Here is a 23,825-nt window from a genome sequence, read left to right as displayed (position 1 = left end):
GATCGTAATCTGCTATCGAAAGCTCTTGTGATAAAACCATGTGATATGGATGATACTTTTGCCGTTTCAAAATTCGTTGAATTGATGAACGACTAATATGTGATGTTTGTGCATGTGTACGTTGACTAATATGAGGATCTAATGTAATTGCAGCAAGAATACTGGCACTATTATTTTCATTAGTGACAGCTTTAGGTTTATTGCGAGTTTTTTTACACAATTCACCGTGCTCGCGAGGCCGCTTTCTAAATTATGAAATGTTGCATGACATTTTTTGATCCCATAACGTTCAAAAAACATCACTGCTGCACGCCGATAATTTTTTTGGCATTCACCTAACGTTAATAACATATTCACTTCTGTGTCAAAAGTTGCCATAATCACAATGTGACTGCTTGAATAACAGCTCTAAACTGAAACCGTTTTCATAGATAAGTGAGTCAAACTCAAGAATTGTAAATATTATTGTTTGTGTTTCTTCATGAATAAGCAAAGGACTCAAGCGCGTATAATTCCATAACGCTATTTCCGAGCGCATCAAGTACCTACAACTCGAAACTTCAAACTGTTGTATCTCATCATGGAAGTATCTGACAAAAAAATGTTTCAGACAAAATTGACTTGTTTTTTCTGGTAGAATCTAAATATGTAACATTTTATAGGGGGTCCATTTAAAATTACAAAGGTACCTCCCCTCCCCCGTTAAAGGGGAAGGGAGGCCACTTCACGTTTATGTAGTTAGAAAGGCCCTTCAATTCCATGCAATTTAAGACTAAGAACTTTAAAATCGATGGCATAGTTTTCGAGATATTGAGCTGTTCAGAGTTATGTGTGCCACCCTGTATACGATTAACCAGTTAAGCGTGGAATTTAGTTTTAAGAACCCCCCACACTGTGTGGAGTTATAATCAAGCAATGACGTGCATACGCGTCGAACGCAAGGCAAAATGGTCCTATTATAAATTTTTTTTAGTGGTCCTATTTTATAATAATATTCTTATTGTATTTTATTAAAATTTCGAGTTGTTATAGTCAATGGTAGTTTTATACTTTTCACGACGAGGACACGTCGAACGCACCGTAATAGAGTATACACGTCAAACACACTTAACGGGTTAAAGGTACCAGGGTGTTTAGCACTCGTCGATTTTTGTCTTTATCGAGCAATTCAATTCGATGTGACTATTTTAGCAGACAGCGAAGGCACATGTGACAGAAGGTGAAACTATTAAGCAATAACGGTCTATTACTCATTTATCTGGCCGCCATTCCTCTACTTTGTCATCCCCGCACAGTACACTGACGACGAAATAGCTGTTCAGCTCGCTTTAGGCTGGTGGCATTTAGAGCAAACATCTCCGGCCGTTTTACAGCCATGCTCACGCTATCCACAGTTGGTAGGTGTAATCAATAACGAAAGTACCTGTCCCAGGAGATGAGCTATTAGACTCTAAGCAACCGGAGGGCCTTTATTAAGTCACCAATCGATGATTGACTCTAATATTCAGCAAACTTATCAAGAGTTGTCCAGGTTACTCCAAGTCCACAGCGACAAGCTGCTTAGGAACTATTAAGATTTTCAGTGTACCTCAAGCTCTCCTCTTCCAAAATCTTCATAGCAACTAATGTATGTCTGCATTGAAATTCGCTGGAGTTTATTAATATTCAATCATTAAGCTATTAAACTCTAAGCAGCAGTGGGACTTTATTAGTCACCAATCAGCGCTCGGCTCCCATACTTAGCCAACTTCCTATCGCTCCGCAGTACATTACTGACCGTAACAGCCTCAAAGTCTATAGAAATAAGCTGCTTAGGAACCACTGAGATTTTCAGTGTACCTCGAGCTCTCCTCTTCCGAAAATCTAGGGGTTACACCTGGTCCAAGGTTGATGCATCAACCGATTGGAATTCGCGGTAGTTTATTAACATTTGATTACTATTTACCTGAAAATTCCCGGATCTGCTTCCGGACGATGTAAACTTCGCCAAGAGCGGAAGTTGCCTTGTTCCAGAACCGAATCGTAACCGGGACTAATTGCTGACAAAATCCACCACAGTCGTCGCCGTCGGACCGTCGCGTCGCGGGACAATGCCACCGGGAAATCGATATTCCCGCATTTCCATGTATAATTGCTCCGCATCGAGTTAACTCCGTCTTACGTAAATCCACTCAGGGTTTACGCGGAGGAAGACCAAGCAGCATTCAATTATTACGCCAGAATGCAGGAGTGTCTGCCGAACGCTGTGCACCGCGCGCAAACGCGGCGATACAATGGGCGTAGAAATCGAAGAAATTCGTTGTTGTGCAAGGTTACGTAACTACGAAACGGCGGCTCTTATTGTTAGCTCCGTTAGCCCCCGCAAAACTATCCGCGGACCACTGTTTCAGAGGAACAGACACAGACGAAAAGAGTCGTTTATTTCCCCCGTCCAATCAGCTGCATGAACACGCGCGATTCCGCAGGAACGAATTGACGCCCCGGCTATTCGCGGAGACCTAAGGCGCTCTGAAATATCGCGGAAGCCCAAAAATCACGTTCTTAAGCTTTCTTCGCGAACTTCGTGCTCAGCATTATTGTAGAATCCCGCGAACTTTGCGGAGTCTTAGAAGTCGTCGAAGTTGTCAAACTTCTTAAGGTCTAGAAAATTATTGTTGCAAAAGAAGAGGTAGATTTCCAGTATAGCGTCGCGCAAACTTGAATATCTATTGCCGGGAGTCGAAAAACTAGGTAAGCTGAAACTTTAGTTCGCTTCTGACCAGTCTCGATCAGTTCGAAACAAAAATTAACCGTCACGACGGTTTTTCGTTTTTGAAAATGTTTACAAGGTTACGTCGTTCTCTTTGTTTAAAGAATTTTAAGAAATTCGAGACGGTCGAGTCTTCGAAATCTTTGAAAGTACCGTAATGCCTCGATACATGCGAAAGAGGTGTGCATGGTATTTATCAAAAATTTATTTTTAGTGGGGGTGTACCCCAACGATAAAACTGTTTTGTTTCCAATTGTTCGTGACATTTTTGTATTAACACCAAACACGGCCTCGTGTCCCACCGATTAGCATAGATAATAGAGACTCTCTCTATTCTTAGAGATTCTCTCTTCGAAGAATCAAACAAGTAAACACGCTCGAAATTGTGCCGTGTTTGGTGCCATTTAAATCCGAGAAATGTGACAGAAATTCTTCAGTAAAAATCTTTTAAAAAGAAATAATGAACAAGAAAATGGTTTTGTCCATTGTCCTTCTCTGTGTTCGACGGTGGCGGCGAGAGATCAAGGAAAGGCATCAGTACACTTCCGCAAACAATAAGATGCGATCGCCGAAGAACTTGTTCAATTTGTTACGCGTGTCGTTGCTACTTTTGCCTGACATTGTTCACGATTAGGTTACGTAACTCGGGCCTCCCCGGGATCGGCTAGCTCTTAGGGACAGATAAGACTATTTCCGATACTTAAGGCGACGTTATCTCGTTCCTGTCGATCTGTCGCGGAGGGGAGATTGCGCCTTTCCGTGAACAGAGCCTCGTAACGCGTTATTCCATCGCGTGCACGGGCCCCGTAGCAGGTGACGGCGAACAAAAAGGAGTCGGTCGAGAAAGTTTCGCGCTGCCGAGCAGAACGGCTTGTCCGGGGCTATCGCGGCTCCCCGGTTAATTGTCCCGGGACGCGTTCCAGCTTTCGTTTATCTCGTCCCGCGGGGCTTCCGTCAAACCGCTGCTACTCAATCGCTCTCCTCCGCGTTTCTCATATCGGGTCGGTCCACAATATCACTTATACAGTGCACTCTCGATATATGTCAACAACACGGGTCTTGCCAGGAGACATAACCGAGCCGCGTTATGTTTACTAGGGTGGACCTTATTTTTCGACCATCTGATTTTTTTTATGCGACCCCCTAGATCTGTTCCAGATCCAAAAAAAAAAATAAGTTCTGCAAAAGAAAAACTCAATTGGACAACAGAAAAGGGTGTCGCAATCGGTTTGAAGTTTGAAAATTTCAGTAATTTCCCAGGGGGATAACTGTACACTGGGATGGCGCGATGTTGCCTACTTTGGACAAGAAAACTGTGGAGCGACTTCCAGTGGTAATTTCGTGCAACGGTGTACGAAAATTATTGGGGATACCTGCGATTTCTTCCAGTAGTGGAAGCGATCAGGCCTTGGCGATATTTGCAACCTTAGAAGAATGGAATTTAACGGACCACGTAGAAGCTTTATGCTGTGACACGACTTCGTCAAATACGGGACGATTACAGGGCGCATGTGTGTTGCTAGAACAAAGAATTGAAAGAGATCTTCTGTATTTTCCTTGTCGCCATCACATATACGAAATTGTGTTGCGTGGGGTCTTTGAATTAAAAATATAAATTCAAGTTCAATATAAGTTCAATATAAATTCAGATTTTCTTTTAATTGATCCAGCACTATGGGAAACTAATAATAATTATACCGAAGCGATAGGTATTATAACAAAATTAGAAGTTGTGAATGACGTTGCAGAAAGAGCAGTAAAATTAATGAAAGATTATAATTTAACGTTATGTAAAAACGAAGAAGAAAAACAATTCATATTACAAATTGTAACCGATTATAGGGAAAAATACCCAAAAATTGATATAACAACATTAAGTACAGATTTTTAAAAATTATTTATACTCTTATTATAATTAGGCCTATAAATAAAATATTTAATTATAAGTATTTAACTGTCTTTTTCCACTTTTCCTTATATTAATGTGAGATCAAATTTTATATTTAAAAAATAAATATTAAAAATTTTGCTTAAACAAGTTCATTAAACAATTTAATTTTTGCTTTGATATAATAAGAATATTACATTAAAATAGTGTTTAATGACCAGTGGGATTGAAAAAATGTGTACTTTTTCATTTTTCGCAAAATTAAAATTTTTTGCATAAACAAACTCGTTGCGACACGTCTTCCCTTTGTCCGATCAACTTGAAATTTGGAGGGAATTAGTTTTTTACCGAGTAGAACAGATTGCAAGGGTCGCATCAAATGTATTTAAAAAAAAATTTTGCACAAGAGCAACTAAGGTCCACCCTAATGTTTACACTCATCGGTGTCCGAGACCTCTCGAACTTCTTGGCCCCTCACCGGGTATATCTCGCGGTAGTGGGGACAACTCCGGGACGTTTATCATCCAGATCTTAGTGACATATACAGGGTATTCATTTGAAAACTTTTCAGCCGAATATCACGAAAAGTATGAAAGATATTAACACATCTTGCGCGGGAAGCGACGAAAGTCGAGTTTGGCGGCAAAGCAACCGCGCAAGATGTGTTAAATTAGTGGACAACACGTGTCCAAGGATTTCGAGCGGGAAAGTACAGTTTTATGGGGGCAGTATCAGTTTTTTATTCGGGTGGCGTTTTCAAGGTCATTTGAAGGTCAACTTTGTTGTTTTAAATGGAAAACTATATTTTTTATTACGGGATCTTATTGTACGTAAAAAGACCAGCAATTTTCGTGCGATAATTTTTTTTTTATCCTCGCACTAGTTTCGGAGATATTTAAAGGGAAGTGGAGCGAGTCATACTCATACTGCGAGAAAGTTTGTAATTTCTTTCTAACTATAAGGAATTTTCAAAATGTTCTCCGTTGTTTTCTAAACAATCATACAGACGATTCTCAAATTCTGAACGAATATTTTTGAAGGTATCTGTTGGAATAGCCCTACATTGACGCTTTCTGCTTAAGTCTGTGTGTGAAGGCGGTCAATGGAAATTATTAATTAAAAAGTCACGTGACTATCCCGGACCCATAAGTGTCCCCACAAAAAGAAGTCGACTAGGGCTAGATCTGGTGATCTTGGTAGCCACTCGATAGCACCTCTTCTACCGATCGATCTAGTGGAAATCGATAACCACTGGCAAACTGGTAACGTGTAATGCGGAGGAGCATCATCAAGTTAGAAGTACAAAAGTTCGTCAGTGAACAAAAAATTGCCATTCAAATTCTCTTGGAAAAACAGAGGACCTATAATAGCATTTCCTAAAATGCCTGTCCAAACATTTATTTTTTCCGGCCGTCGAGTATTACTTTCTCTCATAAGATGTCGATTTTCGTCACTCCAATAACGACAGTTATGACGATTTACAGCATCGTTTAAGAAAAAAGTGCATTCATTGCTAAAACAAATGTTTTTAATTAGATTAGGAGTGACGTTGATCACAAAACTCAATCAGCCTGTCAAAGTCATCTTCCAATAATTTTTGATGCAACTGCATTTTATAAGGATGAAACTTGTTATGTTTAAGTAATTTGTGCACAGACCCCACTGATACACCAGTTACCATTGAAAACTTGTCGAATTGAACTAGTAGGATTCACAGTACTGACCTATAATTTCGATTTGATCAGCTTCTTTTATCAATTTTGGCTGGTTTCTTTTTAAATTTGTCACCGATCCTGTTTCCTTAAACTTTGCAACTAATTGTAAAACGTACGTATGAGAAACATGTGTATCAGGATGTCTCTCATTAAACGTAGCAGCAGTTCGACGAGCACACTCATCAGCTCCACAAATAAAAATTATTTCTACTCGTTCTTCTAGACAATATTTTATACAATTGATTGTACTACGATATAGTATCTTTTATTATAATGATTCACACTTGACTAAATAGTACAGTCTTATATTGAAAGACAGACAACATAAACAAGAGATCAATAGAGGACAATTTTGTTATCAAAGGGTACGTGCTAGTTTAACTGAAAAACATCAACGATTTGCGTAAAAGAATTTTACGCAATAATACTTCAAATGACCTTGAAAACGCCACCCGAATAAAAGACTGATACTGTCCCCCTCTTTCCCCCTCGAAATCCTTGGACACGTGTTTTACACTTTTTTAATACCTTTCATACTTTTCGAGATATTCGGCTGGAAAGTTTTCAAATGAACACCCTGTATAGAGGAATTAGTGTATTGGGTCGTTCCATATACTTTCTGCGTTAGTACTTTTGATAAACGGACAACATTTGTTTCTTCTTTTAGGTTTACAGTCGCGTTAACGTCTCAGGTTATTAGTAGACTACGGATCTACAAAAGTCTCTGGACTGCAAAATAAAAATGGTGGGCATCAATTGCAAGAAACCGTAACCACATAGACTTCTCTTCCCTTTCTTTAGCAATATAAATGAGTTCACAACAATGTAGAAACATTTCCAAATTCTTTTGATGTCTCTACCGTTTTAGATTGCCCCAACTTATTTTTCTCGTGAACGCATAAAATCCGCAGTGTTTAATTTTCGTAGGTAAAGAGACGTCGTAAATAATTCCGATCGACAAGGAAGCGTGCGCTTCTATTGTCGTCGGTCTTACGTAGCCCGCACAAAGGGCTCGATCTATGTGAATCAAAAGTGGAGCGTCGTCAAGATGTTTGCCGGTTGTTCAGCCGTCTTTCGACAAACAACCGTGGTCCCTGAAGGATAGGTGGTGGAATGCCACAATGCGTACACCGGCGAAGGAAAATCGTGGAAGCACTCGAGAAAAGGAAAACCTTGGTCAACTCTCGTTGAAGTCGAGACGGCAGTGCGTTGCATCTGCACGCTTTACTCGATCGATGTTCAGAAATGCTCTTTGTCTCTTTGAATACCTAATAAAAATTATGATTTGTTTTTTCGAATTTATTTGGACAATTTTAAGGGAACGTACAATTTAACGCCCAACGATAGACGATTGTAGGGACTTGTAGTATTCATTTATTGTTCCCCTCAGGGTTACAATCCCTTTACATCACAACTCCTTTAACTCGCACAATCGCAGACCACTAATGACACCGATAGAGAGAGAGAGAGAGCTACTGTCGCTTTTCAATATAATAAGTATAATAACATAATAGAAAAAAACGGACCTAAAAATATAAAATAATAACAATATATCAAAATAAAATAAAATAAAACAAATCAAATCAACCATAACGCTCGCCATCATGCTCGCCATAAATACAATATAGTAAAATAAAATAAAGTACATTTCTATATTACATTATGTAAAAATAAATAAAATAAATAACTGCCGTAAATTCGATTGTAGGGACTTTGTTTTCCGATTCGAAGCACTCGTGCTAACGAAAAGAGGTCGAAGCGTAACACATTCGGCGGAATTTGTTCACGGAAAGTTACTTAAACGTGAATCCTCGTGGACGGCAACATTGAGCTGACCGCGCTGAAGACACACGAGACTCGCGAGACTCTAAATGGTTAATTAAACAACTTTCCCATGATGCGTGCATCAGAAGGGGAACTATCAGACCGTGGTAAAACAGGATTAAAATTTTGATTAATTGGATTCCCAGCCGAGCGTGCATACGCTTTGGTATTCCACATTGTCTTGACCGTCTCCTTTAATATATACATACCACGTTGACAAATCCACATTTTCACCCGACCAATTCGAAGTTATCAAACTTACGCTGTTTCTTCTTTGCGTGAAAAGTAAAAAGTCCAAAACAAAAACAAATGGCGTCCGAACTCAAGACAATGTATAAAGATGAGGGAAGAACACCTAATTCCCGCGTGTGCCTGATTGCCCCTTTTTCACAAATTCCAGCATTAGCGATTATTAAGTAAAGCAAAAGTTCTGAAACAGTGTTCCTGTCTGTGGTAGTCCTAACGTTTTTAAGCCCGACAACAATGTCGTATGGACAAAGTCTTACGAAAAATTCGCGTGGAACGCGCAGAGGTGAAGAGTTTGGAAATATTCTACGTAAAATTTTCATTGTTGCGCAAGCGGCGAGGGTTAAGTAACCGGAAAGAAGCGGGCCGCCATTGTCTCCGGCTGCAGCACAGGCAGCAGCAAACCTTTCGTTTCTCTCTCTCTCTCTCTCTCTCTCTCTTTTTCTCTTTCGCTCTGTCAGAGTGGAGTCTGCGGGCGGGCAGAACGTGAACGCGCGTTCTCTTCCGGTTGACCAATTTCGTCGTGGGCTTGAAGGCCAGAGATCGTACTCTCGGAGCAGCCCCGACACGTGGATTACGTAAGTCGGCAAGCAATTCGCTTTCCACCGAATGCGGGACGCTTAGAAACGAGAGAAATGCAGCCGACGCGCGACGGGGCCAGCACGCGCGCGCCTGCATTATAACCGGCACTTACTTCGCCGGCGGCGGACTATTTTGAAGCTGTGTGATTTTTAGAAATATGGGTCAACCGAGCTCCCTTCGCCGCTCCGGCACGTCTTTCTGCCTGTCTTTCTCGGCTGTCCCCGTAACACCCCCCCTCTCTCTCACTCTCCCTCTCCACCCCCGCGTTCGCTAGTTCCTCGTTTCACTCCCTTTCGCTTTGATTCTCTCCTATTTCCGTTCCCATCGTTTCGCGTCTGTTCCACGGTCTCGGGAATCGTCCTTCCGCCGGGCTGTCTCTTGTTTCTTTTTCCATTATCCCATTCCGCGCCGGTTTCCAGCCTACTTTTCCGAAAAAGCGGATTTCACTGCCAGACCAAGCAAATGGGGGATCGCTCGACCCTGCTCGAAAATATTTTAGAGGGTAGCCGTACACTTGTAAATACTCGAATAATTTTCATAATCGTTAGAAATAAAAATTCGTATATCCATTTCTAAAGATCGACGACGTCACGAAAGAGTAACATTCGTAATATATTTAGTAATTTGTTTTTGAGCAGAGAAATATCCATTTATCACGAAAGAGATGTCAAATTATCTGAGATAATAAAACCAAAAATATTAGTACAATTTCATGAAATATTGATTCGGAACAAAATGGCGTCTGCTAAAGTGAACCCTTGGATTTTTTTACGAAAAGAACATTTGTTTTTCATTCAGAAAATGGGAAGCTTGCATTGAAGAAAGAAATCCTTCGATTAATCATTGCGTGCGTCTTTAAAAATTCGGTTTCGAGTGAAACGTTTCTCAAGGATGATGCATCGGATATTTGTAGAATTAAACGTGTTTTATTTTAGTATTATGCGAATAATAGTTTCGATAACTGTTTCAATAGTTTTAAAGGAAGTGGAAAATAACTATTCCATTGACGGCACTGGTAATACGATTACAAACATGGCGGCCTGGGATGCTGGACTATTTTTAAATCGGCATCTAGACTTCGCCTACGGCTTCCGAAATGACTCGACTCCACCATTTTTCTCTTTCGTCTCCTTGTTTTCGGCTTATCCGACATTACTTTCTTCTCCGCTTCTGTTCTTAGTCGGAGCACACAGCTGCCTCTGTTCTTTGACGTTCTGGGTTGAATGCATCATCTAGGAAACGTTAGCGTTATAATCTTTTCGCAATTAACCTTAATAGGCATATAGTCTCTTAACAAATTTGACATCGGATGAAGTTGTTTAACGCTTTGACTGCCACACTAGAAACCTCAAAAATTCCATAAAATCAAAGTAAGTTATTTAATGAAATAAAGATTGAAAAAAATTAAATGTATGATATCGAGTAATCCTCCAACTTTGTTGCACTTTACAGATCCTAATCTAATTTGGTACAATGAATATATTAACGTAAAAATCATTCTAAAACCTGGATAAATAATTTTGTCACCCACATATGGGTGACATGGCAGTCAACGTGTTAAAGAAATATCAAAATTGAACACACGTCAGCTATTTATTTTCACTATTTGTTAGTTCACTTGGTCACTTACAATGGTTTAACACTAAACCTACCACGGTCAAAATGACCGGTTTTCTATTTCACAATTATTGAAGTTATAAAAACGTTTCCATAGGATATTTCTGAATTGACTTCTTTAATTTTAAAGTTTAAGTATATTCAATCTTCTCCCTTCTATAAGAGGTTTCATTTTTATATATTTTGTGCTTGGTAGGTTTAGTGTTAATAACTGTCTGATTCCTACTTCACAACTGTTGAATTTGTAGCGGGGCACTTGCGATCGACTTGTTAATAAACATGTACTAGAACTACTTTAACACTTATTTATTAGTATAAACGTTCTTAATACAAAGTAATATAACTCGAGGACTAAGTAATAATACGGATGTTTCCAGATCACGATCTCAATTCGATATAAAACCGTTACGAGCAAATTTCATACGACGCATACCGAGAAACACGCTACACATCCAGTTACCAACTAACCGGTTACAAAATCGACTCAGGGCTGCCAACTTAAACCTAGATGATGATTATTTTTCACAACAACCTTAAGTATGAATGTAAAGGGCAGACATAAATTTAAAAAACTCTTAAGTTGATAACATCGCTTTTTATTCAAGTATTATTCAGTTTCCTATAAAAATTGTATTTGACAAACGTAATAGTTGAACAATCAACGAACTTCTTAACGTTAATCGTATAAAATGGGGACAATATAATTCAGAACATAGGAAGGAAAAGTATTAAATGAATTGTAATACTATTTAAAAGTAGAGAAGCCCCATTCGATGCTACACGCTCACCCGATTATATTTCTCTATATCTCGAATGGGATATCGTTCGTGTCCGATCGAATCATTTTCCTCATTCAAGAGCTTCCGAGGAATGAGTTCAATGCACGTTATGTATAAGCGTCTTACGGGTCAACAATCCGGAGTAATGTGTCTAATCAGCTAAATTTATCCGCGAATCATTTGGTCTGCATACGCGGTTCCTGTGTACGTATACGAGATGATAATCTCTTGATTCGGAATCAGGTGGTCCGCGCGCGCTATAGATATACAACATTCACGGTTGCGTCACTCGCCTGTCGAAAATAGAACGCTGCCTGGGCCATGACTCGCGAAAGTAATTTAATTACTTTAAAAATAATGTGACTAACAAAGTCCGCAGAAATAACTTTATCAACGCGTCGCCGCGCCGGCGCACAGTGGTCCGGATCGAAGAATTTAGGGACATTCGTGTATCACTTTTGAACCGTTTGAGGTATTGAAACGAGGCTTGAAATAAAAAATATTATAAAATAATCTTTTTCTCCTCTATTTGTTATTCAAAGAAGATTTGCAATTTTTATCTGTTGGAAAAGTTCTGCAAGTTCTTCTAAAATTTTCATGATGCACGTATTGTGCGATTGAACAGTGTCTTTCTTCCATGTCTTTTGGTGTCATTCGCAAGTTTAATAAATTCATTCATTTCTCGGTACCATTTTGCCGTATTTTTATCTCATATCACCCCTTCATTTTTACAGCTTCTTCTACTAGTAAATAATTTGAGGAAACTGAAAAAGTATAAAGCGACTTTGGAGGACATTCACGAGTTTCAAATTTGTTAAAATTGTGCTTATATTGTATCAATATGTGTTTCCTCATTTTTCCGAAATCCTCCGGAAAATTTAATGAAACTGTAGAGTTCAATTAACAAATCAATTTAAGCTAAACTGCTGCGAGTACACTCCGAGGTTTCTGCATTTACGACAGAAACCTGTAGGTGCAGCATAAAACGGTTACAAACATTAGAAGAATTTAAGATCGCTGTCGTGTAATTTTCAAACTATTAAAATCGTTACGAGAAGAAATCAATTTTTATTGAACCAGCGTTTCCTGCAATCGATGCAGAAAGATCTGATTTTTTTTTTCATAAAGTTCTGCGTTCCAGTTGGTTCAAAATAGATTTGTTAATTGACCTGTAAGGCCATTAGATAGAAATTGTACAGCATCGGGAATTACAGAGTCGCCGCCATAATTGATAGCGAAAGAAACGGTCGGACAGGAGGTAATTGTGTAGCGGTGTATACGCGATGTTCGCGGGAAGAAGGATCTCGAGACGGACAAATCAGGAAGCGTTTAAATCCTCGAGCAATGAACGCGACGCGAAGAGTTTCCCGTGACGCAGCATCCGCCATGGCAGATCCGTCTAGTTCGCAAAGTGGCAGGAGTTTAAAATTAGGCGACGACTGCGCGAGCTTCGCGCCGCTTCCTGTTTCGAGATTACGCGACATAAAGGAACTCGCCTCTGCCTCGCGTTGCCTCGCCTTGCCTCGCGTTCCAACGCGATCGTTTCGCGACAACGACGCGTCTACCTAGATTAGCGGCGATTAAGGAAGAAGTAGCTAACGCTGGCGTCATTCGCTCGTGCAAAATAAATTCCCGCTGAATACTCAACTAACCAATTTAACCATCTATTCGGAATTCGTTTTCCCATGTACGTCAATCACCGCTTAACACGCCGCCGCGTCGTTCACTGCCAAATCGCTGTCCCATAAACATACCGGAAAATCAAAGCGCAATTAAGGAGATAAGCACGGGAAACGTGTAATTTATCAGAGGAATTACGTTTTAATTTCCTTGCAGATCGGAGATTCTAATTTCGTTTGCTTGGTACATCAGAGCGTTAGTTAGTCCATATTTTTTTATTTTAAAATTGCTGAAATTATAAAGGCTCCTTCGTAGGAAATGATTGAACGGATTTCTTCGCACAAGCATATTTATTCTTATGCACGCGTCACTTTTAGGTGGCTCGGTTAAATCTTGAGGGGTAGCTATACTTAGTAATATATTTTTCACACCTTCTTCTGTATGTTCTGTATGTCGGAATGTAAAAATGGAACGTGAACTGAAAAACACAATTTTTTAAATAATACTTAAATTTTTCTTTCGTTTTCTAGAAAATATGCATTGACAAATAATGTCTCTCACAATCTGTACGTCCTTTCTAAAAGAAAAGAACGTACTGTTTCACGTCGACACCTGATCACACGTCTAAAAATCACTTTTAAATCGTCCAAAGAGTTTTTTCTGCGTTGGCCGAATTAAAACTGTGAATCGTGTTTCTGTTACAGCTCGACGACACAGCGCTACAATTGTACAAGGACGGCGACTATGGCGCCTACTTGGACCTCGAAGCCTCCATCAGCGAGCAGCAGGAGGAGTTCGAGGGCTTCCAGTCAAAGTGAGTCCATAAAAATCTGCGACGCCGTAAACGATCGACGAGCGTTTGCCCATTGTCCGTGTTCAAAGACACAAAAGAGGTGTCCTTGATTACGTTTCAAATATTTTATTCGCGGAATTTTCTCCGTCAGCTATACGAGAGAAACGGCAGCTATTGAGCAAAAGTATCGACGCGTGCATCATTGCTCTCCCAATCGAGCAGCAAGCATCGAACGCGCGAAAATGATCGGGCACATTCGACGGTCTACCTTGTTGATCTCCGCGTGAACGATGAATCGGAAACTTGCAGCGTCGCGGGCCTGATCCTGCGGGATTCGATGTGCTTCACCGGTTCCGCGTCGGGACAACTGAATTATACAGGGAACTATTTCGAAGATATATGAGGAAACTTTGGACGCGTCGTTCCCGCGAGCACGGACGGGAGGGACGTATCGCGCGGGCGTAGGTGGGAGTTGGGATCTTATTAACTTTTGGACGTCAAGTTCGCCGAGTTTTAGCGCTATCTGCGCTCGGTTGTCGGAATTACGCGTGTTTTCTGCACTCGCCGGGAACCGAAGTTCAAACGGTTTTCTTTCCGCTTTTGCGAAATTACTTTGTCCGCTCGGAACCCTCTAGCTATGACGGTTCCAGCGGCCTCCATCGCGCTGCATCCATTAGGATTAATCACGTTTTCTCGTCTCTGGATTCCTACCTTTCAGGTAGAAGCTAATGGATTAGTTTTGAAGATTCGTTTTTGTTTTATAACCTGCCTTGACGAGAAGCGTGCAACACACGAGATCATTCGCGTTCAGCGATAACGTCCAGAACGTCCAGAGTGTGGTTCCCGAAGGGTTGAAGGAAACCTAGTAGCGCATCTGGATTCCGTATGCAACGTTCAGTGGGCTTCAGACATTTCGACCAATTAATTTCGAGTCAGCGGCCGCGAGTTTCGCAACGCTGGTTTCTTCCACGTGTTCAGATTCATTCTTTAGAAACGTTGCGGCAAGCATCACCTTCAGATTTTTCATTGATTCTCTTCAGCGTGGCCCACGCGTACGCTCACTCGTCGCGCAATTGCCGAGGCTCATCGCGTTTTATTGTGCCCGTTCTCGCGAGGGATTGACGTGTCCCCGGCCGAAACCGATATGAATTACTCATTCGATGAAAATTACATCCCACGGGCCGCGGCGGCGTTCCTGCCGCTTGCGCAACCGCGATTATTCTTCCCCGGCTGGAACCGACTGGATCTCGTCCGAATCGTGGCGAACAGGCCGTGCTATCGATCAAGAAATTTTTCAGATCGCGCGAAGCACGGCTCGCATCTCGGAGTAAACTGCGGGCTCTTCCGAAGTTTCAGCCCTGGGGTAAGGGGAGAAGAAGAGAGAGAGAGAGAGAGAGGGAGAGAGGGAATAAAATAGTTCGGGTTCTCTCGCGTTTTTGCGCGCGTAAAAAAGTTTCCCAATGCTCGGGGCGATGGTAGTTCGCGATGGAAATCGGGGAACAGGAATTTTAGGTTTGTTCGAACTCGCGGGATCCTTGAGGATGCCGAATGGCTGCCGGATTTTACGGCTCCGCCTTGATGCTCCGGTCAAGACGCGACACGGCTTGTTTCCCTGTTTATTGCGGTTCATGTTTTATTAATTTCAATTCATTACGATAAAGCCACTCTCCGCGTTATTCGGCCTGTTTACGGCCATGAGCCGTGCCGTGCCGTTCGCGGGAAACGAGAGAAGAATTCATTTAACCCAGACGTTCCGAATGGGACACCCTGTACACCGACAGTTGTGAAAAATGATTAATTACAGTCTCCTTCTGTGAGCACTTACTTGAAATCGGTCGCTGCTGAATTACTCAATTCCCACTTGAAAGTCAAAGCCTCGAATAAAACGTTGAATCGCGAGTCTATTTATCAGTTGGGGGCTCTCGATTGTGAAACGTGGAAAAAATGTTTTCTGGGGGATGGGGGCGAAAAGCGGAAGTTAAATAAATGTTTCGCCGAAATATTCGAAATCCGGGGATTTCCACGCGCCGCAAAGCAGTGTTGTCTGTTTGCACGACCGCCATGCGCTTATTGGTCGATTCAACGACCGCTGAGCCAGTCGGATTTTTTTTTCTCGTCGATGTCGCCGCTGGGGTGGCTACACTTGTTCACCGTGGAAGCGACCCGACCCGGGGGCTCATCCTCGACGAAATGCTACCGTGTTCTATGGTTTTAGTCGGCGTGGCGTGGCGTCGCGACGCCCCCGATATTGGCTCCGTGGGTGAAATTTGTCGAGCGACCGTGACGCCGTGCACGCACCCCGGACACGTCGATAACCTTCACCGATTCTTCGTTTCTCCCCACACCCTCTCGACCCGTGGACCATGTTTTGCGGGCGTGCGAACGACCGGCGCGAATTCTTTCCTTTTGCGAATGCCGTGCAAGGTCCTCCTTGGTATGCAGCACCTGGCGCGGTCGACCCGCTCGCTCCTATTGATGCATTTTCAACGGAGCCACCTAGAAGCGCGCCTTCGCGAAACTTTGTAATTTCTCTCGCCAGGGGTGCCTTTCGAACACCGCGTTACTCGCGCAGCCCTGCTGTTGGCGACGATGGCTACTAGCCACGTCATTATCGCCAACACTGAACGCTGTTGACGCATTGTTGCCTTGATGACGATTAGGGAACTGCATGTGACGGATTACCGTTACCCCGATCTACAGGGTGAGCCTTACAGTGTTGCATCTCCGGTGCAAAGGTGACGTACAATCTGTTGTAACGACGATGTCTTTACAAAAATTAATGTTTTGCTCTTCGACTTCGCCCTTAGACAATCTCGGTAATGTCACTTGAAAATTGAATCTTCTAAATGTTGTACTTATTTCGCCATTTCGTGAAACGGGTAATCTCGGACGTGAAATGGGCGTTAACGGGTTAAATCTTGGGAATAACGGCGAATTTCCCCGCGAGCATTACTTCCGCACCGTGATAACCAGAATCTTTCGAGCAAGCTTTCCGATTTCCCTCGGCGGGCTGGTAAAAAGCGGGCGGAACTTCCCGGCGCAACCCGGTGTTCAAGCCGAAGCGAGCGTAAAATGCGAAATTACAGGGCCGTGCCCACACGCGACGGCGCCCAGTTCCCATATCGAATCGTTTGTCGCAATAGCTCGCCACCCACGGCCGCGCGAGCGGCAATCCTCTGCTGGATTACCGGGAATTTTCCGTGCGAATTGCTCTCGCGAAAATTGCGTACACGCGTCGCTGCTCCGCGAGGGGAGAAACCGTCGCGCGATCGTTGCCGCGCGCAGCGCGAAGAAGCTGCCAGGATTTCGCGCGGGTAATCAGTCGTTCACGCTCCTGGACAAAATGATGGCACGCGTGTGCTGTCTTTAACCCTGGAACTACCTCAAAACGACGGATCTCACATTTTTTTCTTCCTCAATTCGTGAAGTTACTGTAGAAATTTTCATTCAAAGCGATTCATTTAACCCTTTCGCTTCGGCAGTCCAGTCCGCCGAAGTGCCGCCACCGAACGGAAGCATGCGCCTGCTATGCTTAATAAAACAATTATTACAACCATTTTTTATTTAAAATTAAGAATTACACTTCACCTTAGTCGATCCACTACTGATTTATAGAAACCGATTACTAATTCTTATAGAAAAACGAATATGAGCTATCGTTTCACTGTCGAATGGATTGGGTAGATATTTTCGAATGAAACAGTAAACAATCGTTTTAATGTCGGATGTATATTAAGTAATGCATTTTGATGCAACACGAAAGAGAAGTTGTAATATGTGATTAATCCAATACGTCGATGATATCAACAGAAAATGTTCTGCCGATAAAGATGAATTCATCATTGCCACAGATGGTACTTATATGCACTCGTATTAGATGCCGGATATATCCGGCGCTCGAAGCGAAAGGGTTAATAAATGAGATCAGAAATAAGTCTGTGACCTTTTCAAGCTTGTTCCATGATATGAAAATTTTTTAATTAATACCACATATTTCGTGGAAACGGCCGGCCGTGCGTTGGACTGTTCAGCCACTGTGTTCCGCGAAAAGTCGCGGTTTCGCCGGCCGCCGTTTCCGCGCGCCGAAAGAACCCGCTTCGTGCGGTTGCAAATTGTTCGGGGGTGCAGCCACCCGTCGCGACACGCACCTGAATCGCCGAGCAGTTTCCCGGAAATCCGCGGATGCGAGTTAGAGTCCCGAGGTGACGGGACGGACAGGTCGACGTTCATAATTCCGTGTGGAATTTTTACCGGCGGCAGAGTAATTTCGAACTTTGATTGCGGCGACCATCGCAGTACTTTCATTTGCGAGCTGAAATCGTTGGATAAATTCTCGGGCATTATATTCAACTATACTCTGAGAACGTTGCTTTGACAGAAGCTCGCGACCGGCTGCAATAATTCGACCTTGCCGTGGAGAGTTTACATTCCTGTAGGTGACTCGAAACGGACTGGAATTGCATGAAATTGCATTCTGTGTACGGGTCGTTTTATAACGCTGCTGGAAATAATGTTGAATTGTTCCGGATTGCGTTGGATTATGTTTCACGATTTTTTGAAAGCTTTCGCACTCAATGATAACGAGAAGAGTCGTATTAAAGTATTATCAGATTGCTGTACGTGAAACGTCCGATTTTAGATTGCAAATGAAAAAAATACTATTGTAGTCTACAGGCTTGTTATCAGTCTCAGACATAATGCTGACCTGCAAGGTCATATCTTCAGCGTGATTGTCCTGTATTCTTTGTGTATCTTGTAATTAAGGAATGCAGACCAAAAAAAAAATTCAATTTCCACCGCAATACAATCGGAAACGTTGTAGTTCATTTACAGGACATGTTGATGAACATTGGCGCATATTTTGCTGAATAAGTTTTATTTAGAAGAAAAGTCATGTTTGTTTAACGTCACTATGAAAACTTGGAGGTATAAAACACATATAAGTTCGACGGGTCATCAAGCGGAGCAGAGCTGACCGAGAAAAGTTCGCTTAAAGGATAAAAACGCGGCGCAGCCTCGTTACTAGTTGCCCAACGGTCCCGAGTGATTAGCCTACAAGAGAGCGCACTATGCTCGAGGAAAGTATGCGTCGGTATTGCGTGTAGCGGCGGCGACGCGATCGGATCGCTTCGCAATTTCTTGTCCCGCGGGTTCCGTGGTATTCGTTAATCCGTTAATGAGGTAACGATCTCCGGACGACAGCCGTCACGTGCTCAAGTTCGTTGCAGCGAGAATACGCGCCGAGACAAATGTAATTAATTAACCCATCGTGACCCGAGTTTTCCACTTCTCGAAGGATCTACTTACAACGAGCGCCCGGACAGGCTCGCCCCGGCCACGCTCGAGCCTATTCACGCGAGATTGATCGCCATAATTTTCCGGCGCGCGCGTTTCGCCTCGATCGCGTCCTAGAATTTCCCGGCAACCTACTGCCATAAGCTGCGGATTTTGCCACGGCAGAAAACTCTCTGGAACTTCTGTCGGGCTCCTAGGAGCTTCGCGTTTATGCATATTCTCTGTCACGGTGGGCCGCTTCGGCGTTCCGAACCTACGACTCTGATTCGTTTCCGCTTCGGACCTTTCTAAAGCTGGATTCTTCGGCTACTGCCAGGGCATTATGAAAATTCTACTGCGTCGAACATGCTCAATTAGTAGATCGTCCGAACAGTTCTGATTCCTCGCAGAAAGCTCTTTTCTACGTTATATAGGGTGGCCCACATAACTCTGAACAGCTCAATATCTCGAAAACTATGCCGTCGATTTTAAAGTTCTTAGTCTTAAATTGCATGGAACTGAAGGGCCTTTCTGACTACATAAACGTGCAGTGGCCTCCCTTCCCTTTTAACGGGGGAGGGGAGGTACCTTTATAATTTTAAATGGAACCCCCTATAAAATGTTACATATTTAGATTCTACAGGAAAAAACAAGTCAATTTTGTCTGAAACATTTTTTTGTCAGATACTTCCATGATGAGATATAACAGTTTGAGTAATTTAAGACTAAGAACTTTAAAATCGATGGCATAGTTTTCGAGATATTGAGCTGTTCAGAGTTATGTGGGCCACCCTGTATATTTCTGTGGTTACTGTATTTTATTTATTATAATATAAAAAGTTCTAGAATAGCGCTCCATTTATAGGCCCAACAGTTTCTAGACCAACCTAAAATGGAATAACCCTTTTACTTTTCAAAAATTCATATTTATTCTTTTACAAAGAAATTCGAATTTTAAATGATCTAGTGACTTTCTGGCATGTACAGGGTGTCCCAAAAATGTTGTATTTCCTTGGAAGGGATAATTCCTGAGATCATTGTACTGGTTTAGTAACAGTTTCCCTAGAATAAACATTTTATTATTTTCCTGTGTGTGTGTTTGTCATATCATTATTATTATTATTTTCGCGTTGCATTGTTGTATTGAATTTTAAATACCTATTTAGGCTTTTAGGGTCCCTTAAAATTGTTTGGCCCAATATCTGGAAAGGGGTTCAGTCTGGAAGGGGGTCTCCGTCGATTTTGCGATTCGCCTAAACGCCGGATCGGTTCCTGGTGTACGGGGTCCTCGGTTAATAAACTTGGTGTCATCGCGGCTCTCTTCCTTCCCGAGGTGACTCTTACGCAACCTGTTTGAATGCACGTAGGTACCGGTACAACACTGGCCGCGCCACTATAATTATAATGGGAAGCTGTACGTGTAGCCGCGTGTGTAACGGCCCCTCGGCCATAGCAATGCCGACCATAGTGATACCGGGGGGAGGGGGGTGGCGAGACGGGTACTCTTCTCTCAAGCTATACTCTCCCAGGGGTTCAATAACCAGGCACAATAAGTCGCTAAACGTTCGGCATAGACTGCGCGCGATGAGTAATCAGCTTCTTCCTACGTATCGATCCCATGGATCGTTAAGGTGTGTACATACGCACGTCCCAGAAGGCTGGATGCCTCGCGCCATTATCGTCACGGGAGAAAGGAGAAAGGTCCGCGGACCCTGTCGCCGTTGCACTCGCGATTTGCGTATACCTACGGCGCCGTTGTCGCTGAAAGCAGCCAGCACAAAGGACAAGGCACGTGAAAGGGTTAGATTGAAATTATCGACGCAGTTTTCGCTTTGGTGTCGCTTTGATCGATGGGAATTTAATGAAAGTTTGATATCGATGTTAAGCGACGGCAGTGTTAGAAAAGCTGGGCTGCGGACGCTTCGAGTTCGTTTTCCGATATGGTAACTTTTTGCACTCTGAAATTATTACAAATTTGTTCCTTATAACTCTCTATTATTTTAACTGTTTCATTTAACCCTCCGTATGCTACGATATCCGTCGGTATGTACAATTTTATTCCGTTACAAGACGGCGCTTTTTATTCCGATATAAGAAAATCTTCTTCATCCGAAATACGACGAAAGCCGGTCCCGTGTCATCGCCTTATTTCGAAAGAAATCTGTAGACAGTTTCTCGATTGGTACTGATTTTAAACAATTTTTGAACTGATCGTATTGGATATAGATAAATTATGTGTATATTTGCTGTCTAAGTAAAAAAATATTATTATTGTAGAAAATAATTTAACAGTTTGCACTCGAGCGTCTCCTCGGAGGCTGCATTATAAATTATTATGCTGTAAAACGAAACTCGTACTGTCCAGACAACGATAATGAATGTTGTGAAACACTCGGCAAATTAATTCGCCCGAGTGGTTGGCAGGAAAAAAGAAAATATTTTCCTGACATTTTCTAAACTCTACTTTGCACAAATGACTTTTAAAGCAAATGAAAAGTATGCACGTGTATTGGAGTGTCTGCGTATGGAAATCCTACTTGCTCATTTTAATCTCTGAAATTGCACTTTGCCCTTTGTGAATTTTATGTTTCGAGTCTCATGCCACCCACACACGAAGACTAAATATTTCAGTGTGAAACTGGGAATTAACATATCGTAGGTGGAAGAATTATGACAAATACTGGTAGGATTGTTTTCAGTGTACGAGAGAATCAGTTGAATGGATTCTTTAATAGTTGAGTTTAAGTAATGAGTGTGCGTTAGATTAATTAGGTAAGACGAACATTTCGAGAGTTACATTAGAAATATTGCGTGACAATTAAAAAAAAAAGTCAAAAATTAAAACAGTTCCTCGAATATTCATTCTCCACAATTTTTAGAGAAACACCGGGGAGTTTAAACTCGGGCCTCAAATACGCACAATTCTTTCACAAAATAATAAAATGTTAAAAAATAGATTACCTGTTCCCACACAATAGACACAACAATTACCTTCGCAGCTACCAACGTTACGCATTTAAACGTTAACCCCCATCATTTCCTCTATTAGCAGACACCGCAAATAAACGTGAAAGAGTTCAACCCACTCTGTCCGACACGTTAAAAACCCAAGTAGAAACGAGTAAATCCGTGCTTACAAAATATGGGGCCATTAACAGCACACATCCTAAAATATACCGAGAATTTGTAATTTCTATAAAAAGCTGAAGATCGAGTGCATTCGGGCTCTCTAACGTTAAAATGTTAAAACGTGTTACCAGTTTATTGGAAGGTTAATGCATTGCATATTAGCTTATCTAATATGGGATCCCGGATTAGTATCAAACAGGGATCTCTTAAATAATTTATCAGCCGGAATCGCGTATTCGTTCTTTTTTTAGTCCGGCGGCTGGAGAGATAGGAGGCACGGGTCGAGTCGGGCCGGGTCGGCTCGGATCGCGAGGATGGCGTGGTTGTTATGGAAATTTTTAAATGGCGCATCTAGGACGATATTATTATTCCCGCGGTAACTAACGAACCGTCCCGAAAACGCGGCTGACCGAACGACCGGGACCCGTTTCGTATTTGCATCCGCGATTTTTACGGCGCGCTGTTGGCCGAAACTCGTTTTGCATAATAATGGCCGATGGCCCTCTTGATAGGGCGCGTCGCGATATATAGAAACCGCGTTATAAACTACGCTAATAAATCGGCTCATTAACGTCGCCGCGATGGAACGTAACTTGAGCAGGTTGTCACGCTAACGTCATTAGCCGGCGTCAGCCGAGGAGCATAAAGCAATTCGCGTTGTTATGAGTGAATGACAGGGAATTTACACGCTTCCTCCATTAGCGGCTCCGGCCGTATGTCTCCTGGCTTTCTCGGTCTAAATTGTACACCGTGTATTTAACAGCTTGTAATCACCTGTGCGTCTCTCGTTTCTTCTTTTCCACTAACGTAACAACGTACCGGACACACGATGGTTGATATTGCCAATAGCCTTTGCTAAACGCATGTTTGTACCGTAGAAATATGCTTCATGAAATATGAAATATCACGAGTCTAGTGCAAACTCGCGAATTTATGCAACTGGGTCTACTAATTTGATCACTAGACTGTGGATCATTATGCAAAACAAAAGTTTTCCGAGCCGATCGTGAGAAACGAAAGCTAAACGAAACCGCGTTTCTTCTCTTAATAATGTTAATAGCTTGAAAACAAGTGTTCTTAAATTCTTCTTATTTAGTCACGGTTTCGCATCTCGTCTATTCATCTTATTGTACTTCGTGAAAGAATGTAATGACTTTGAGCACGGCGCATTTCATTTTTTTAGAGAGAAGAAAAACGAAGTCTTAGAGATCCCCGGTAATTGTTCTTACAATTAGGCTCTCTCTCTCTCTCTCTCTGGGTGTTCATCAATTCTTTGTAAAAGTTGAGTGTATATTTTTGCCAGTTTTTGATTCTTTAAAGAAACCACTTAGGTTTCGTTTTCGTATTATTTTATTTAGAAAAATCCCCAGAACAGTTTTGTGCCGGAAACAATTACATAATTATTGACGCAGAAGGCTCGAGTCATGAAAATAATTTAGATTCGCGTCGTACGCTAAAAGATCTGTAGTGTAAATCGTCAGTTCATAGTTCATAGTCCAAATTTCAGTTTCACAGTGCCGCTCAACTATTGTTTGCACTTTTTACAGTTTTCAATTGTCATTCATTAGGCGGACTTTGCAATGGCACGCGGTGTCCTTCGTTAAAGAAG

At 42.1% G+C, this 23,825-nt stretch overlaps 1 protein-coding gene across 9 annotated transcripts in view; it reads left to right on the top strand.

Moving 5' to 3' along the window:
- Fhos (Formin homology 2 domain containing) overlaps positions 1-23,825 on the top strand; it is a 390,895-nt gene that overhangs the window by 147,827 nt on the left and 219,243 nt on the right. For all 9 annotated transcript variants that reach the window (XR_013082596.1, XR_013082595.1, XM_076791248.1 and 6 more), the window contains one exon: positions 13,725-13,834. Coding sequence is in view for 7 of the 9 variants with exons in the window: in XM_076791248.1 (XP_076647363.1) it covers positions 13,725-13,834 (110 nt within the window). In the remaining 2 variants the exon portion in view is untranslated. The remainder of the gene's footprint in view (positions 1-13,724; positions 13,835-23,825) is intronic.

Source organism: Halictus rubicundus, chromosome 7 (genome assembly GCF_050948215.1).
Source record: "Halictus rubicundus isolate RS-2024b chromosome 7, iyHalRubi1_principal, whole genome shotgun sequence".
In the NCBI taxonomy this organism is placed as follows: domain Eukaryota; kingdom Metazoa; phylum Arthropoda; class Insecta; order Hymenoptera; family Halictidae; genus Halictus; species Halictus rubicundus.
This window is presented reverse-complemented; position numbering and strand designations above follow the sequence as displayed.